This window comes from Quercus suber, unplaced genomic scaffold (assembly GCF_002906115.3).
Source record: "Quercus suber isolate HL8 unplaced genomic scaffold, Cork oak 2.0 scaffold_522, whole genome shotgun sequence".
Taxonomy (NCBI): domain Eukaryota; kingdom Viridiplantae; phylum Streptophyta; class Magnoliopsida; order Fagales; family Fagaceae; genus Quercus; species Quercus suber.
Genome location: NW_027069971.1, coordinates 183172 through 202464, shown reverse-complemented (window position 1 = coordinate 202464; position 19293 = coordinate 183172). Strand labels below are relative to the sequence as shown.

The window sequence follows — 19293 nt, the reverse complement described above, 5'->3', positions numbered from 1 at the left end:
CTTTGTCCTTGTGGGCCTCATATGCTAATTGACTTCCCCCTAAGTGAATAATTACAATTTTATCACGAGTTATCAACTAATCATAGCAGAAAATTATTAGATGAATGATTTAGTATCTAATTAAAATCACTACATTAAGGAGCCATATTGACCTATAACGCGACATTTGTTTTTAATAAAAAATACCTTATATTATGATTGTATTTTTACGCACTTCAAATTGAATTGCCAGGCAGCTTAGAAGCCAACAAAATTAATGAAATATCTGATTATCTGTCCTGTTAACACGTTCAGTTTGGTGTATTTGTTGGTTCGCAGAACCATCCATTTCAATCAGTGGCCATGTTACACTGAAACCATACATAGTACATACAAGCAATAATCATGCAACACGGCTTTTCAGACAAGGGCATGCAGAAGTTACAGCTCAATGTATCAATAATATAAAGATAATAATAATAAGGAGAGAAAAAACAAGTTTTAGTCCTTTTTCAAATATTAATAGAATGAGTTTAGACGATTTGGTATGAAATTTGAGCAAGAGAATGAGGAATTGATTGATTGCATTTCTACATTTCTATCAAAATTATGAGTAAGAAACTTCCCCTCCAAATGAAAAGAGTACATTGAAAACTTCTCAGTATTATTCTGCAAGCTTTTTGGGTGACCTGCTTTGATTTTGAGGTTTTTTTTTTTTTTTTTTTTTTTCTTCATATTCATTTCTTTTCCTTTCTCTTCCCTCAGTTTTTGGGTGACCTGCTTTGATTTTGAGGTTTTTTTTTTTTTTTTTTTTTTTCTTCATATTCATTTCTTTTCCTTTCTCTTCCCTCAGCTTTTATCATACAAAGCTTTATAAAAAAGAAGAGAGATATAGTCTTTGTTTAACCGAGTTGCTTATTTCATGTTCAACGGCATTGCAATTTAAATCATTCAAAAGCACCGTTGGAAAGTAGTAAATTCACGCCAAACTAAGTATGAAAGTATTGTAATGACTGCTACTACATGAGATAACATAGCCATTCCACTTCCCTGTCTTTCAGGGGTAAAAAACATATAAAACTCGCAACAAAGAAGAAAGTTACAAATATTAGCAGTTGTTCATGAGGCATTCATCTTTTGATTAGTGTTGATAGACAAATGTGGAAATCTTGTTAGACAACACAAGTTTTTGCAAAAGATTCATCAATCGGATTTGAACATGTACTACCGAGCAGGCAAGTGGTGATGGCTTATTGAGGGACTAAATCTGTGACAGCTACCCACCCAGAAAGAGAGCAATTTTGATGAAAATGTGCTTGATTTTGGTCAAGTCAATGGAAATGATTTATCTAATTAGTTTACATAGTTTAGCTGTATGCCTGACTCTATCCATGATATGAATTAACAAGTAAAACTTGTATCCAGTAAAAATTATGAGTTTTATGACAAACAAACTTCTGTTTCTGTCAGCTGAAGGCGCTAAAATATATTCTTTTCTTTTGTGATTTCTTCAATTCTTTCTGAGAAGCCAGAACTACTTTATGATTGTGTTATTGCCTACCTATATGATCTCATTTCACACATTGAATTAAACAACAACATAAGCTGCCCTGCAACTCACATAATAATGAGATTAACTGATTAACCAAGTCCATAGACTCCATAAAAAATTACCAACTCTAAAGTGTGGAATCAAGAATCCCATTTGATGGCCCCAGTTAAATGACCAATTGAACAAAAACATAAGGCAATAGAATATATACCGTGACCATGAGGACCAGCTTCATTCATACGCGGTTATAGCAAATGGCAATAAAAATATCCTACAAGTCAGCCCCTAAATATTATTTGTCAATTCAGCCAATTCGCAGGTTTAGTACTTATTCTGAAATGAAAGAAAACACTAGGGCAACAAGAGTTCTGGAAAGATTCAGCAAGTAAACCAGAAAAGTTAGCAACAAGCTTCAGCACCAATGAGATACAAAATTGGACTGTTATTTAGTACTATTATTTATTTATTTATTATTAGTAAGTTACACATGCATGAATGAGTCACAAACCTGCTATCTCACCCTCCATCCCATTATTATAAATGGAGGTAGTGCCATTGAACTAGACCTCATTACTCAAACTGTTATTTTATGATCATATCAACATTCATTAAGAGCCATCAGTCATGTAGCCCAAACTCTAGCTAAGTTAAATGCAAAGTTATACTAAATGTTCTAAAAGAGCCATCTCAGATTCTCGATTCCCATCTACATCTCATCCCCAACTCACTCTTTAATCCACCAAGAGGAGAACAAGTTGGGGAGTACATGCATCTAATAAAGAACCCGCAGGGAGTATCTCCAACCATGTTGTAGTGTCTCTCATCTTTCTTATTTACTGAACCACATTAGATATTTTATTCATTTATTTGCACCCGGTGAGTCTTGAACCCATAATCTCACTCTATCGGGAGGAGGTATCATTTAATCTACAACTCATTGAACATGTTTACCAATCACAGAAGCTCTGTGCACCTACATTTATGAGCTGGAAATATGAAAATTCAGCTACTAATAGTAATAGACCCCATGAATTTTGTCCATACAATTGAATAGCCTCCTTGGGCAGCTCTGGTTCTTCTTACTTTCATCATTTTCCAAAGCTTCTGTTATTTATTATTTATATGAAGACAAAATACTACATTTTGATTCAATACCTATGACATTTTCCCAAAAAGAACAGACTTTTTTTGACAAATTTATATCCCAATAATCTTCTTAGAGAATTAATAATACCCTAAACCAAACATTAAATGACAAAGATTCTACATTATAACATATACTAAAATAGAAGACACAAAAAAAGAAAAAGAAAAAGAAAATGAGCCTACTCTCTCACCAAAATCACACTCAAACTTTTTTGTTTTTAGAAGCTAACTCAGAGTATGAGAGAAAAATTTTAGAAACCCTAAAAGCCTTTAAATTCAAGGATTTTAGACTCCAAATAGTTATATATCATCTGTAGGACATTTCACTGAACTCTAAGGAGCAAAAACCTAAACTCAAAACGAATCAAAAATCAACAAAATCCGAAACTCACAGTACAATAGCTATTTCGGTTCCGATCAGTCTTGATCGGAGAAGAGAAGGCGAAGCCTGGCAGCGAAGCGACCGGTGCGGTCGAGAGAGGCCTCGTGGAGGAGAGATTGCTTGATGTTGTTCATGCGCTCGGTTAGGGATTGTTGCTCCTCCTTGAGAGCTGACGTGTCCTCCTCGAGGTCGTTGATGCGGTACTTCTGGCCCAGCGATCTGGCGCTCAAGAGCAAAATTCCCGCCATGGCGGCGAACTGAATGAAGCTGTCTTTGCGCTTTATTGCGTTTGCAAAAAAGCCCAGCGATTTCTTAGGGTTTTGGACGCCTGTGCCTGTACCTGTGGCTGAGCTTGGCGGTGCTGGTGCTGGGGAAGCCATGGTTGAGCTTGAGAGAGAGAGTGAGAGAGAGAGAGAGAGAGAGAACCCCCAACTGAAACTGAAATGAGTATTGGACTATTTGACTATTGCGTATTTGGTGTTGGATAAGAGAGGGATTTTTTTTTTTTTTTTTTTAAATAACAATAAAACCTAAAGGATATTATTAGTTAGACAATTTTTCAAGCATATTTGGTTTTTAACCATTCAAGTCTAGAGAACTTGATTTTTGGGTTGAAAATTTAGTATATTGTCCACGAGTTTCTTATTTTGCCAGCAGTTGAGGTGGACACAGTGTCCATGTAGGCCAAAAAATCGAGTTCATTGGACTTGATTTGTAGGCGCAGAAATAAAGTTCATTAGACTCGGTTTGGTTTAAAGGAAATCGAGTCCATTGTACTCGTATATGGAAAACGAGTCTACTAAACTCGATTTCATTTCAGCCATCCACGTGTCCATCAAAAAACACAGATCGCTTGCACGCACTCAAAAACACTAAGTTCAAAACACACAGTTCTCACTCTCAACTCTCATTCCCTCTCGATCTGTCACTATCGTCGCTGTCAGTCCTCATTCCCTCTCACTCTCACTCTCTCTCTCACTTTCACTCTCATTCCCTCTCGCTACGTCGCCATCGTTGTCGCTCTCAATCCTCATTCCCTCTCACTCTCACTCTTATTCCCTCTCGCTCCGACGCCGACGCTGCCTCTCACTCCCGTCGCTCCGTCTCCGCCTCACTTGGCCTTTCTCCCTCAGACATTGATTTTGGTTGGCTCCGACTACCTCACAAAAGTAAAGACTCTCTCTCTATATTCCTTGCAACTGATAGCATCATATACGGGTTTGCTTTGATTATTTATTTTTTCTGGGTTTATTGGTAATGGATGATTTTCTATTGGCATGCATTGTACTTGATAGATTTTGGGGGGTGCAGAGTTTGCTGCAAATACCATTTCTGATACTGTGAGGCATTTGTAACTTTGTATGACCAAATTTATGTGAGGAAATGATTTGTTCAATTCAAGTAAAATGTAGGATTTTGATTATGGTCATCTAGCTGGCCTTTAATAAAATGTGCCCAATAGAGCTTTTTTTTGGGGAAGTTACATATTTAAATCACAGTTAGGAATTAAGATCACAAATGAAGAAATTATACATATGATGGGTGTCTTCATTTTGAACTCTAGCGTAATTCTAGGAGTTTACATCTTGTGTGATAAAATTGAGCAATGTTATTGATACAACATTTTTTACAACAAATTTCACACCTGTTGAGTTTGCATATTATTATTGAATCTCATAAGAGTTCATCATTAAATACTATTTTATTATCCACTATTAACAACTTGCCACCTTACATAGTTATATTTTTGTTCTGCTTATATTTTAAACAAAATAAACCAATAGAAATAAATTAAATTATACTAAATTACCACTTAAAAATAAACCAATTCGACACTATAAATCCCAAAGAATTAGGATTATCCCAAGTCAACTCAAAGTTACATTTTCGTTTTCTTGCCTTAAAAAAAAAGGTTACATTTTGTTTTACATCCAACCCAAAGCTTATAATGAAGAAATGTAGAAGGCTTAATTAATTAGCTCATACTGAGTTTTTGATAGCATATTGAGTTTTTTATATGTATTTTTATTCCCTGTGGTTGATTGTCATACTTATCGTTTGTGCAAGAAATTAGGCTATACATTAAGATCCTTGCCAATTTATCTTCAACATATGCTTATATTACTCTTGACTCTCTAAAATTCGTGCAGTATGGCTGTTGTTCCTGCTCAGATCCTTGATGAGTTCAGTCCTGGTCCCATTGAGGATTCAGTGTTAAGGTTTCTAAAATAACATCGATTGTGCGCTATTTGGGAAGGCAAGGTAAAATTAAAACCGACCACCTGCTGAATATTCTCTTCTTATCATTTTACATTATGTTGATTTTTTTTTCCTTCCCATTTCTAAAATTCTAAGTTTGTCAATGGTACTACTAGGTTTGAATGCATAGTCATGCCCATAAGTTGGGTTAAGTTAGATTGGTTGACTGTTGCACACCCTTATATAAAGGTTGCACTTAGATATTGGTTTATTCCATGAAAATGTGGATTCTCAACAACAACAACAACAAAAACCTATTAATTGGGTAGCATCAGATTAGACCACTAGTAAAGGACATGGTTGTCATTAAGATATAAGAAAGTCAAAAAGGCTCAAGGTTCTTTTACTTCTTCTTCTTTTCTTTTTTTTGCTTTTTTTTTTTTTTTAACAAAAAATAATGCCAAAACAATCCTCCCTCATTCTCTCATATTGAACAGCTCTCATTTAAAGATGTGAAATCAACCTTCATTGTCCTCTAAACCATTTCAAAATATAAAAATATTTAAGGCAGATTTATTATAAAAAATCCCACTCCTGAAAGTTACATTCTCAAAGCTTAAGCTATCTATGAATTCTAAAATAGAAGATGAGGAAATATTTAAAAAAAAATAACCATTCAATCATACAAACATCTTAGCAATGTTTGACGATGTTGTTTGGATGTTTGATGCTATCAAAAGTTTTAATATTTCACTTATGCTAATTGTCCACAATGCAACCCCCATTCCAAGTTTTAGAGCTTTTGTGACAATCCCATTCAAACAGCTTAGCATCCGATCCACCGTATTTGGTAACCCATGATACTCCAAATAAAAGTAACGCAAATGATCAAATATCTCTTGCAACCCTACAGTGAAGTAAATGAGCTCAATTGAGGCACATACAACCCTAATCAATAATAATGTTACACTTCTGAAGATTATCCATTGTCATAATTCTATCCAACACTGCTGTACATCTAAGGAATCATCTTAACCCCTCAAAACTTCATAGTAGAGTGAACTTTCAACTTTCCTTTTTTGATGGTTTCTAAGATATTTGATCCTCTATCTAAAAGGGAAATTAGAATCAATGTGTCATTCCCCACATAACACTTTACATATCTCACAAAAGTATCCCAACCATCATAAACCATAAACAATTTAACAAAAAGATTACAACCTTCATATCATTTCATATTTAGGCATCACATCCAAGGCAAGAGAAAAGTATGACCACGTTAATATATATATATATATATAGTTATATAGTTATGATAAAAGTAAACCTCCAAGTTTTGAAGCATGTCCTTTAACTTTTCACGCGCCTTTCCCTTCTTGCATTGTCATCTCCATCTCCTCCTTCTTGAGTAGCTAACTTGTCACTCTCAGCCACAAGTTCTCCATTACAACTTTCACAATGAAAAAATTCATCCTCCATAGAAATCAATTGTAATGCATCCAATGCAATGTACCTGAACATTTGAAACTCAACTTTTTAGAAATATAAAATTCATCCAGACTTGTGCATGCAAGCATGTGCGAGTGTGTGACTTACACATATTTTTTTATATAAGTAAATTAAAAAGAAAAATCAGCAGTTAATGAGACCTTTTCCCACAGTTGGGGCATATATACTCTTGAACTGCATTCTTGTTGTCCAATTCATCTTTCAGTTTTTTCTTCATACGATGCAATTTGTACCCGATGATCATAGATCTGCAACACACCAACACCATTTTTCATTTAGGCCTTTTAGCAGTAGCCAAAATATGTTCAACATCTAATTAACTGGAGAAATGGATAATCAAGATTGAACTAAAAAAAAACCCATAAAAAGAAAAGGATCATTTTGCCTTCTCTGTCTAATTAAATCACTGAAAATTGAAGGTATGATCTTATTAAAAATTAAAAATATATATGCATAGGGAGAGAGAGAGAGAGAGAGAGAGACCTGAGCATAATCCAGACAACAGTAGGAGCGAGTGTGCATCTTAACCTTTTCTTCCCCCTATTTTAGAGGATGACCATCAGCTGTGGCAACTACAGCAGCACTATATATCTTTTTTCTTCCCTCTCTTTTAGAGGATGACCATCAGTTGTGGCAGCTACAGCAGCACTATATATCTTCGCACCCTTAGTTGTCTGTTGTAAAACCAGACAACTATGGCGTATGAAGAATATATTTAAATAAAAGGGTTTATATAATTGAGCCAACAACTAGTATGCATGAACTTCATGAGAAAATGAACAAGCAACAACAAGAGCGGCTGAAAACATTGAAGAACCAAAAGAAAGTTACTTTCTAATAGGATAAGTATGACATGTACATTAAATAATCCTAGTGGAAACAAAAGAACACTCATCAAAATTATGGTAAGAATTGCACAATGTAGAACCCAGCGGGGTGGAGGGGTGTTTGTTAGAAATGGGGCATATGCGTATAGTATTTTTCCAGATTAGTTATGCAGTAAGCTAAGGTTATAGATATCGGAAATTTTATGAATTCCATTTATAAAAGCCTTATTATGCATTCTAAGTTATTAGTATTTTGTTAGGTTGTGATTAGAAGGCAGAAAAGAGGCTACACTTGAAATTCCAGGAACTTTATTAGGAACTTGACCTTTAGGAGTGCTACAGATCGGGCCTTAGTGTAATGGCAAATATCTTCCACCCAAAGCGACAGGTCACGAGTTCAAGTTATACAAAAACCTCATGAAACATGAAGTTAGTAAATTTAATATAAGTTTGACGCTGTTGAAGGTCCTATTGTTTCACTTTCTCCATAGGATCCACATAATGTGCAAAGGAACTGCACACAAAGTTTGCCATAGGGTGTACAAACTGCTGCTATTAAGTAAACCCTAATATTGTTTCACTTTCTCCATAAACTATAGTTTTACTGCTGCTATTAATTAAAGTCATATATTTTCTCAATTATCATATTGAAACAACTACGGATAGAGTGTTATAAATTAAAATAAACTTCATATTAGCTGTAGCTCTGCACTGTGCACTAGCATTCTACCAAATGTATCAAGTGCATTGCATCCTTTTATTTTTCTCCTGTTGTTGCTTTTTTGGGGGGGGGGGGGGGGGGTGAGAGAGAGAGAGAGAGAGAGAGAGAGCTGAGCATAATCCAGACAATAGTAGGAGTGAGTGTGCATCTTAACCTTTTCTTCCCCCTCTTTTAGAGGATGACCATCAGCTGTGGCAGCTACAGCAGCACTATATATCTTTTTTCTTCCCTCTCTTTTAGAGGATGACCATCAGCTGTGGCAGCTACAGCAGCACTATATATCTTCGCACCCTTAGCTGTCTGTGGTAAAACCAGACAACTATGGCGTATGAAGAATATATTTAAATAACAGGGTTTATATAATTGAGCCAACAACTAGTATGCATGAACTTCATGAGAAAATGAACAAGCAACAACAAGAGCGGCTGAAAACATTGAAGAACCAAAAGAAAGTTACTTTCTAGTAGGATAAGTATGACATGTACATTAAATAATTCTAGTGGAAACAAAAGAACACTCATCAAAATTATGGTAAGAATTGCACAATGTAGAACCCAGCGGGGTGGATGGGTGTTTGTTAGAAATGGGGCATATGCGTATAGTATTTTTCCAGATTAGTTATGCAGTAAGCTAAGGTTATAGATATCGGAAATTTTATGAATTCCATTTATAAAAGCCTTATTATGCATTCTAAGTTATTAGTATTTTGTTAGGTTGTGATTAGAAGGCAGAAAGGAGGCTATGCTTGAAATTCCAGGAACTTTATTAGGAACTTGACCTTTAGGAGTGCTACAGATCGGGTCTTAGTGTAATGGCAAATGTCTTCCACCCAAAGCGACAGGTCACGGGTTCAAGTTATACAAAAACCTCATGAAACATGAAGTTAGTAAATTTAATATAAGTTTGACGCTGTTTAAGGTCCTATTGTTTCACTTTCTCCATAGGATCCACATAATGTGCAAAGGAACTGCACACAAAGTTTGCCATAGGGTGTACAAACTGCTGCTATTACGTAAACCCTAATATTGTTTCACTTTCTCCATAAACTATAGTTTTATTGCTGCTATTAATTAAAGTCATATATTTTCTCAATTATCAGATTGAAACAACTACGGATAGAGTGTTATAAATTAAAATAAACTTCATATTAGCTGTAGCTCTGCACTGTGCACTAGCATTCTATCAAATGTATCAAATGCATTGCATCCTTTTATTTTTCTCCTGTACAACGAAAAAAACCCCCCCCCCGGGGGATGATATTTTAATTTCTCTTGATAACCGCTTTATTTTTGTTTTTTGGGATCAATAGCCACAATCATATATACAAAGGTTATGGCATATTGCATCTCATCACCATGGTTCTATCATGTGCAAGATCCAGGGGCACTAAAATGCCATGGTCGTAATGACAAGTTTCGAAAACGATGCCCCATAGTGGTGGATGATCGCGTCCTCAACATTGTCAAGAGAGTTGGATTAATTGGGCTATATAGGACCTCATGTAGAGAGATTGATCATAACTTGATAACGGCCTTCGTTGAGCGATGGTGGCCTGAAACCCACACCTTCCACCTGCCACATGGTGAGACAACAATCACATTACAAGATGTGGAAGTTCTTTTTGGGATTCTAATCGATGGTGAGGCAATTGTTGGAACAACTGACTTGACATGGGATGCTGAATGTCAGAGTATGCTTGGAATTGCTACTAATGGAACGGTGCTTAAAGGACAAAGGATCCTAATTAACAAGCTACTAGAAAAAATTGACCAAGGGTTGCCTAATGATGCAGCAGAGGTGGTTGTGCATCAATATGCACGGTGTTATATTCTAGCACTCTTGGCAGACACAATTTTCGCCGACAAGTCTGGTAATAGGGTGCATACGATGTGGTTGCAGATGTTGAGAGACCTTCGCAATCCACCTCAGTATGTTGGGGGAGTGCTTGCCTTGCATGGTTGTATAGAGAGTTATGCAGGGCAACCGACAGAGGTGCCGGTTAGATTGATGGGGACTTGCTACTGGTTCAGTATTGGACATGGTTTAGATTCCTTTTTTTGTGCCTAAGGAAGGAGGACCTCCCACCAGATGATGCATATGGCCCACCATTTGCATCTTCTCTGCTGTCCATTAAGTAAGTCTCTTCCTTGACCGATTTTTTCTATTGGAAATAGATCTATAATTTTAAACGACATGACACATTGTTAGACATAGAAAATAAAATTTTAACCTTGATATTCCTCAAATTTTGAAAATTAATAGGATTTTTATTTATTTTTATATGTCGTTTTACAACCACTGAGGTCATATGTTATTATTGATGTATAATACAAGTGTTATTAATTTCTAACTCCACCACTAATCATATGTTTAGATAATCATTTATTGGTATAAACTTAGTGATATGTAATGTTAAATTTACGATTGCCCATCATTTATTGTTGTTGATTACTTCAAAGTGACGTACAACTCAAAATCTACACCGACTTCCACTCTACGTCGACTTCCGAACGCGGCTCCAAAGTGACGTACAACTCAAAATCTATAGCTTGTTCCCATTTCTGCATCTTACTAAACATGAATTTCACATGTTTGTCCTCTGTTATCGCCATATATCTGTAATTAATGCATTGACTGAGGACTTCATATGGAGAACGAAAAGTAATATGTATATCATACAAAGTAGAGTTCACTTGCAACTCTTCTATAATTTTTACTTTCAACTTATTCAGGGTCTTTAGCTTACGGCATATCATCATATAGCAGCACTAGATACCCAAACCTTGAAATGAGAATCCGTCATAAGGGTTGACATTGCTAAGAGGTCCACTGTAGTATATATTTATATGGATCATTGTCAACCTATAGATCATCAAGTGCAATTGTGTTAGTGACAAATTTATAACACTCAATCAACATCAATCACAAAACTTTGCGTATGAAATGCCAACAATACTAACCTCAACCAAATTTGCATATACTCACCTTTAGTAATCTTACAAAAATAGTCATTACCAATTTCATATTCTTTAAAAATTCTAAATCATTCTAGGGGCATGACTTTCAAAACCCATTCAAATAAGTTATGATGAACAAAAATATTATATACCAACCAGTTATCCATTGAAATCTTTGTTACAAATCTTAAACAAATATATCTTGAAATCATTTATGGTAAAAAGACTACAAACTCATAATTTATGGTAAAAAGACTACTATCTTAGGTATCAAACTCATAATCCATTTCATATCCATGATAAAGACCTAAAAGTACTAAATATTCCTAACAATTGATCACAATATTTAGTACTAAATATTCCCAATAATTAATCACAATATTAATTTTAAAAAAAAAACTTAGCATATTATCACAATATTTACACTAACAAACAAAACAAATATTCTCATATGTTGTAATAACATAATAATCACAATATTTGGTACTAAATATTCCCAATAATCACAATATTAATTTTTTTAAAAAAACTTAGCAAATAATTTAACCACAATATTTACACTAACAAAAAAAAAAAAAAAACCCAATATGTTGTAATTTAATCACAATTATTTACTAAATATTCCCAATAATTAATCATAATATTACTAGTCATTATAGATATTTTTTCTTAAGTAGATTCATGATCTTATATAAATGTGTCCTAATATTAATTCCCCAAAAAAAAAAAAACTAGCAAATAATCACAATATACTAACAAATAAATTAATCACAATATTTACACTAACAAATAACAAAAACAAAACTTTTCCTAATATGTTCTAAATTTTTAATTAAAAAAAAAACTAGCAAATAATCACAATATTGTAAAAACATTACCTGAGAGTGTTGTGTAAGATGAGTGTTCTGTGAGTATAAGTGAGAGACAGTTTAGGAAATAAAGTTTTTGAAGAGAATATAGAGCTGAAGGTGCGAGACCCCACGGTAAGGAGGAAAACAGGTCCCAGTTGGGACCCACGGCAACATGTGGAGGGCTGGGGACTATTCATGGAAATCGAGACCTCTGGAGACGATTTCCAGCTCAATACACGTGACCGTTGATGCTGTGAGATAAGACTGATGAGACTAGGAAATCAAGTTCATTGGACACATTTTTTATACATAGAAAACGAGTTTAGAGGACTCGATTTCTATGTATAAAAACTAAGTACAATGAACTCGATTTATATGTACAGATACCAAGTCCAATGAACTCGATTTATGGGCCTACGTGTACACTTTGTCCACCTCAACTGCCGGCAAAATAGGAAAATAACAACCCAAAAATCGAGTCCTCTGGACTCGAATTGTTAGAAACCAAATTACTTTGAAACGTTGCCTAACTAATGATATTGTTTGGGTTTTATAGTTATTTTCTAAAAAAATCCATAAGAGAGAGAGAGTGGTTGCAGCTCGAAACGGTGCGTTTTGAGGCACCATTGGTTGGACCGTTGGAATGAAAGAAAAGAGAGGAAACTGGAGAGCACATTTTTTTTTTTTTTTTTTAGCAATGTTAAAACGTCAAAAACAATTCACCACATTTTTTTTTGCTTTTCCACAATTTCTTAGTATAATCAAATGAGATTATATTAAATCGTTAATCATAATTCATCACGTTAACAGTTGTGAAAAATTGTATCATTAGATTTATTGTATCTGACATGTCAAAAGATAGAGGTTCAACAGTTGTGAAAATTCTTGTCACTATATTTCTTATGCTTTTTACGCCAACTGATGACTGAAGATGTTTGCGAAAATGAGGTAAGACTGCAACGTCTTCACTCTTCCAGATACATTTGGTTTATGTGCCGATTGAGGTAGATAGCTAGATCAGGGCCTTTCTGTATAGCAATGAGGCCAACCAGAGTACAAGAACACTAGAGTATAGATGGGCGTACCAATGAGTCCATTGCTAGTGCAAAGAAAAATGATGAGAGATTTACCACAGAAAAAACCCAGCTAAATATTTGAAACAAAACCAAAATAGAAAATTACATTGTTCAAAATTGCATAACTAGCAAAAAGAATTTGTAAAGATATAAAATTACTACCATCCAGAAATCAAAACAACCACAACTGTCGTGTGACCGTTAAAAATGACTTCATCCTGCACAAAATGATTTGGTGCTGACAGAAAAGAAACTTTCACAATCACTACAGCTAACTAATAAAAGGGAGTTTCTACTTTCTCCATGTTAATTCCATTCATCTCTACCATAAGACTTCCCACATAATTTAACTCTACCATAAAAAAGAAAGATCCTATCCTCTAATTGTTTTTTTTTTTTTTTCTGTGCTGTTCATTTTAGTCCCGAGACCAACGATCTCAGTTCAATCAACAGGGTGGATATATCCCTTCCAAGAGCATTGAATAACTATCACTTTCGTTGCCTTAAAGTGAAACTTGGACCCTGAGCCCATGAGAGTTTTAAGTGATCTATACGTGCTACATTAGAAGTCCAAAGTTCCACATTGCTTGCTCTCAATACTCTTTGCTCCATTAGTTTCTTTTGTTCCCTTCTTACGATCATTATTAGGGCCTCGACTCCGCCCAATGCCCAGCTTTGGCAAACCCCGATTTAGTCCCTCAAGCAGAACACAAGCTTTACACCATTTCTGCACAATAACACAAGGATGATGAATACTTGGATGCCCTAATGGGTAGCACATGCATGTTCACATGAATGGTCATTCCTAAAGCACATACATGCAGGGGAAAGAGAACCCCCCCCCCCCCCCCCCCCCCCCCCCCCCCTGAAGCTGATGGAAATGGTAATGTTGGATAATGCTAACAAATTGATTCCCTGACCCATCCAAAGGAAGTGCTGGTTCACAGGAGAAAATTACAAGCAAATGTAGGACTTGGTATCATGAAAAAAAAAAGGCTATAACTGAGCTAATGTGTTTGATATTTTCCTACTGCACATGAGGCTGCCTCACACAAGATAGCTAAACAAAACTAAAGCATTCAATCTCCCAAAATGTTGTAATTGCACAAACTCTCCCCACTCTAGGCCATAATAAACACGTTTGTCTAATAGGCAGATAACTACTTTTATAAATGAGCTATCATTTGCAAATCATGTTTATAAAATCTTTCTGTAACTGGGAAATAAAGTGAAGCTAGAATTTTGCGTTAGACAACAAAAGCACGGGTTATATACTACTGAGTTTTGGTCAAACATATCAGGTCATGGAATATGCACATCAATGCTGCAAATAGAATCTAAGTGATAAATAAATTCCATGAGATATGAGTATCCAAAATTTTCTGGTTAGATGGAAATAGAAGCAAAACTTACCTGGCTCGAAATGTAGCCACAGCGTTCACAAGTCCCTTGTTCTGGCATTTTTGTAAAAGTAGAAATCCTGAAATCCTCCCCTGATTGGATGATGTCAAGTATGGCCCTAGGTCTGCATCAGTAACATGAGACATAATATGTCATACTAATAAAACAACTAAAATGCCAACCACTGGGGAAAGTCTCAACTAAATAAAAACCTGATTCTTTCCAAATCCTTTATGAACTCACGAGCAAAACCACGATATGCATTTGGAGAGTAAATGCCTGCAGTTTCCATAAAAAGAACTCAGTAATTAGTTCAATCGAAAACCCAATTATCAGAAACAAAGGTAGGGCACAAAAAGGACCAGCTCATAATTGATTGACTTTATTGCAGACTATTATACATTGGCAAGAAAAGTTGCAAACTTGCAAATAAATACTGCAACTTTTTAAGCTGCAAAAAACTATTCAGAGTTTGATAGAAACATGCTAAGTAGGTCCTATAAACCGCACAAGGAAACTAACAGAGAAAGTTGCAATGAGTCATCGAAAAGAGTATTCATGAGAAGTGGAATAACAAACATACATTCGGTGGAGAAATAGTCCAGCCTCTTGAAATATGCATACGTGTATATCTCGTTAAGGATTTGTAAATAATACCAACAAATATTTAAAGGATAACACATTACAAGACTTTCAATAACAAGGATATATAACAATCTCCTTTTCATATGTGTACTTGAAAGGTTTGCATCTTGGAATTGGTCCATCTTCACCAGTGACTATTGAAGTACATCTACTCAATCTACAAAGCAAAAGCATCAATGAGTTCATACACAAAACTTTATAAGAAACAAGATGGAAGAGTGGACAAATGTATTCACCTAGCAATATCACCTCGTAGAATATTCAAAAGAACTGTTTCTGCAATATCATCTGCATTATGTCCGGTAGCAACCTTGTCTACTTTCAACAATGCAGCACCTCGATCAAGGGCCTTAGACATAAAGCAATCAATCAATTGAATCAAATCCCACTTAATTTTCATAACTGATAAAACATTAACCCTTGTGGTTAAAGACTATGTAATTATACAACAGAAATTGTGCTTGATATATCAAATCATTGTGTGCATGCCCAGCGCTAATCCACAAAGCCAAGTGTCTGCCACCAACAGCAAAAATGGCAGGACTAGTCGAAAATACATGATGAACATATGTGTGCCTATAATTTTAGAGGAGGTCATGTCCTATACCTGGCGTCGGAAAACACCACAAAATGTGCAATTATTCTTTAAACCTATCATCTTCACTATCTCGTCCATCGTCCATCCATACAGATCCTTGTATGAGACAATTTTAAGTGGCAGTCCATACTGAAAATGGAATATTAGAATAAGAGTCGGTCATCAGAATAATAGAAAATGACAAAGCAAACATATTCAAAAAAGATAATTAGACAACTGGGAAGGGAAATTAACAAGTCAAAGTTTCAGAGTGATGTTCAAACGGCACACAACATGTTATAACAATGATGAACAAACAAAGAGACTGGCACTGCAACTACTCTCAAGCACTAGAAAAAACAAAATAATGATTTTATACATTAACTTCGCATCTGCAAGCCCATAAATAAACTATGAGTAGATAAATATTATATGAACAAGACCGTGAACACACACGTACTTGGAACTATAGAAGCTGGTAACTACATTTCTCGTAAATTCAGGAAGAATATGACCACAATTATTTTACAAGAATTACAACTTTATTAAGTTCCTTAGTCAAAATGTCAAATAAAAGAAACAAAAGACAGATCCTGAATGGGGGAAAAAAAGCATATCAGTGATATCACCCGGAAAACATTATTGAAAACTTACAACAAGCACAATAAAAGGTCATACATAAAGCACACAGATCCTGCTTTGCGGGGGAACAAAGAGCACAATATGAATAAAAATGAACAAGAGTTTATTAAAAAAAAAAAAAAGAACCACTCACCTGAATTTCATTTCGTTTGACAGTTTCGAGAGAGTCGTCTCTGTACCCTGTAATGCCCTCATCAACTGACAAGAGGAAGAGATCCAGGCCATAATTGTGTCGTCGATTTAATTCTGATAATACGTAAGCAAGGACTGTGGAATCTGCAAACATGCGAAGAGGCAATGAGAATTAAAATTAAAAAAAAAAAAAAAGATAACTTGTCATGTCAAGTTAGCTGAATGGGCAACAGCTTGCCATGGTATAATCAACAACAAAAGACACAAAAATGGAGTACCAACATGCATAGCACAAAGAAGTGAAGAACTAACAGACGGGAGATGAAAATAACTTTTAAAATTTGCATATTGGTCTGTAATTGCAAAAACTGAGCCTTATGGCCAAACTATATTCTACTTCTGCTCAATATCTGCCTCTATCTTTGGGCAACTTGCGCTCCTAAATCTTTGTGGAATACATAATTGAACTAATATCTCTTTCTTTTACAAGGGATATTTACATATAACAAACTGTTTTACAACATGTACAGACAAACTCAATAATATCTATTCCTATGTCATAATCTGAATAATGTATCGATTGAGATGATCTGATTCATCACATGTCCAGATTCAGTCAATCCTCATATGCCCCAATTCTGTAATCAAACAGTTACATTGTTACTCTTGTACAATCAAAGCACGCATTAGCATTTCACTACATGCATTAGCATTTTATCTGATAAAAGTAAAATCAAATTGCCAGTCTTTTGACTAACTAGACCATTCTCAATATATTTCCCAGTATATGCTAATTACAAAACATTTATCATACAACATTTCACAGGGCTAAAATAAGATATGTTACTATTTTGTCAGACCCATTAATTATTAGAATGAAACCATAAACTCTCACTTTCATTGCCTGACGGTCAGCTAAAAGAGTCGCTTCACTCTTCACATGACGTATTTCAACTAAGCATATTCGTGAGAAATATTTTCTGTAATAATATTTTAGAGGTAATCAAATGGAAATCACATGAATCAAATATATGGAATTAGGTAACACCTAGACCAAAATGACCTAAATTCGGTTCTTTCAGTATGAAAGAAATCTAGTGCTTCCCCTGTATCTGACTCAGAACATACAATAAGAAAAACAAAGCGCAGTCACTAGAATATGATAAAATATGCCAAGAAACAAGCATTCACCTTTACCACCAGACGCACCGATAGCAACGCGTTCACCGGGCTTGAATAACTGATTCTCAACAATTACCTGATGGATCTCCTCCTCAAACACCTCATAGAAACACTCCCTGCATAGCTTCATACATAAAATTTATCAGCCCTATCATCATCTGTCTCTTTTTATTCCTATTTAAGGACCACTATTTTCACTTAATAAATTTCTTTTCAACACACAAAATATATATATATATATATTTGGAGCTCAATTATGACTGTCCTTCAATTAAACTATTTTTTTCCTTAAAAAGAGTCAATTAAATTAGATTATAGAAATTAATTTGTATATATTTTTGTCAATTTGCAATCAGTTTAATTACAAACATCTAATAAATATAAAAAGTAAAACAGTAATTCATAGAATGATGAAACAGGAAGGAACAACTGTAGTAGTATAATTTGGGGTAAAAGTTCACATCGTGTGTTCTGGTTATTACTGCGGTTCTGGAATCGAGAGAGCAAAGTAAATTGTTTCAAATATAGCTTTATAGGAACAGAGATTTGAATGAAAGATAGCAGCATGTTATGTTAATTTACTCTGTATTGCTGTATGAGAGAGAGGCACCTGCTGTAGGGTTTTAGGTCTTTTGAGAGCGGCCCTTCTCTGATTGCAGTTACAGCACAAGCGGGACCCGGCCTTCGTCGGCTTCTCCTCCTCGCCTTTTTCCATTTCAATTTTTCTAACACGATCGTTTCCGCCCTTCGTTTCTGAAAATCCTCAACATAAATATAATTCGGCTGGCTGTTAAAAAGGAACCAACCTTTGGGATTTTTTTTTTTTTTAATTGAAATATGCAATTTGGAAAAAATAAAATAAAGTTTATTTTGTTTCATAAGTTTCAAAATGACGTGGTTTAATTTGTTAAAACTACATCGTTTTGTTTATATGTAAAAAAAAAAATATATATATATATATTTTTTTTTTTGAGAAAAATGTAAAAAACATATTTAACACTTTTTTCAGTCCCAAATCCCAATATAATCATTTTAAGTGGTTGAAGATGAGATTTTTTATATATATTTTTAATGGGTTATGCTAATGTCACATAAAGTCGCACAACTTGTGTTATAACTTGTCCATGTGATGATTATGAGTGATAATTGTGCCACTTCATATGACACGAGCATAACTCATATTTAATATAGATGAAATGAAAGAAGGTGAAATAGTTTTACTTTTTTTACCAAACACTAGGTAATGTTAGGACTAAGAATGCAAATTTTGAAACTTTAAAAATGTGAATTTGCAATGTAATTATAAGCGGGTCTAACAGGCTAAGCCCACTTAGAATAGTTGATTTAAATTAGAAGCCCAATACAATTAATTTGTTAAATAATGAGCTTTTGAAGTCAACTTTAAGGTAATGGTATGATTTAAGTTTTAGATGGATGGGTAAAAGTTAGACAATTCAAGGAAGAAGAACAGATTTTTAGAATTAATACTTCCTCGGGTTTGGTCGAAGAGCAAGT

The 19293-nt window shown here is 34.7% G+C and overlaps 3 protein-coding genes across 4 annotated transcripts; all 3 read right to left on the bottom strand.

Annotated features, from left to right (window-relative positions):
* Positions 1-2744: 2744 nt before the first annotated feature.
* LOC112018298 (uncharacterized) lies at positions 2745-3527 on the bottom strand. The gene has a single exon (XM_024050809.2). It carries the CDS (start codon positions 3437-3439, stop codon positions 3095-3097), a length of 345 nt encoding a protein of 114 aa, XP_023906577.1. The 5' UTR covers positions 3440-3527; the 3' UTR covers positions 2745-3094.
* Positions 3528-6608: 3081 nt separating this feature from the next.
* Positions 6609-7035, bottom strand: LOC136063397 (transcription initiation factor IIE subunit alpha-like). The gene is made up of 2 exons (XM_065763743.1): positions 6908-7035; positions 6609-6771 (listed from the first exon to the last, which is right to left on the bottom strand). The coding sequence occupies exons 1-2, from the start codon at positions 7033-7035 to the stop codon at positions 6609-6611; spliced, it is 291 nt and encodes a 96-aa protein (XP_065619815.1).
* Positions 7036-13248: 6213 nt separating this feature from the next.
* Positions 13249-18666, bottom strand: LOC112018304 (cytoplasmic tRNA 2-thiolation protein 1). Of its 2 annotated transcripts, none has more exons than XM_065763747.1 (10): positions 18389-18666; positions 17788-17894; positions 16598-16740; positions 15853-15972; positions 15482-15594; positions 15310-15402; positions 15184-15224; positions 14813-14879; positions 14613-14724; positions 13249-13926 (listed from the first exon to the last, which is right to left on the bottom strand). In XM_065763747.1, exons 1-10 carry the CDS (start codon positions 18655-18657, stop codon positions 13762-13764), a joined length of 1230 nt encoding a protein of 409 aa, XP_065619819.1. In that variant the 5' UTR covers positions 18658-18666; the 3' UTR covers positions 13249-13761. The 2 variants fall into 2 exon arrangements, with proteins under 2 accessions (XP_065619819.1, XP_023906584.2); XM_024050816.2 differs by having other exon boundaries at positions 17788-17902; positions 18389-18583.
* Between the last annotated feature and the right edge of the window lie 627 nt (positions 18667-19293).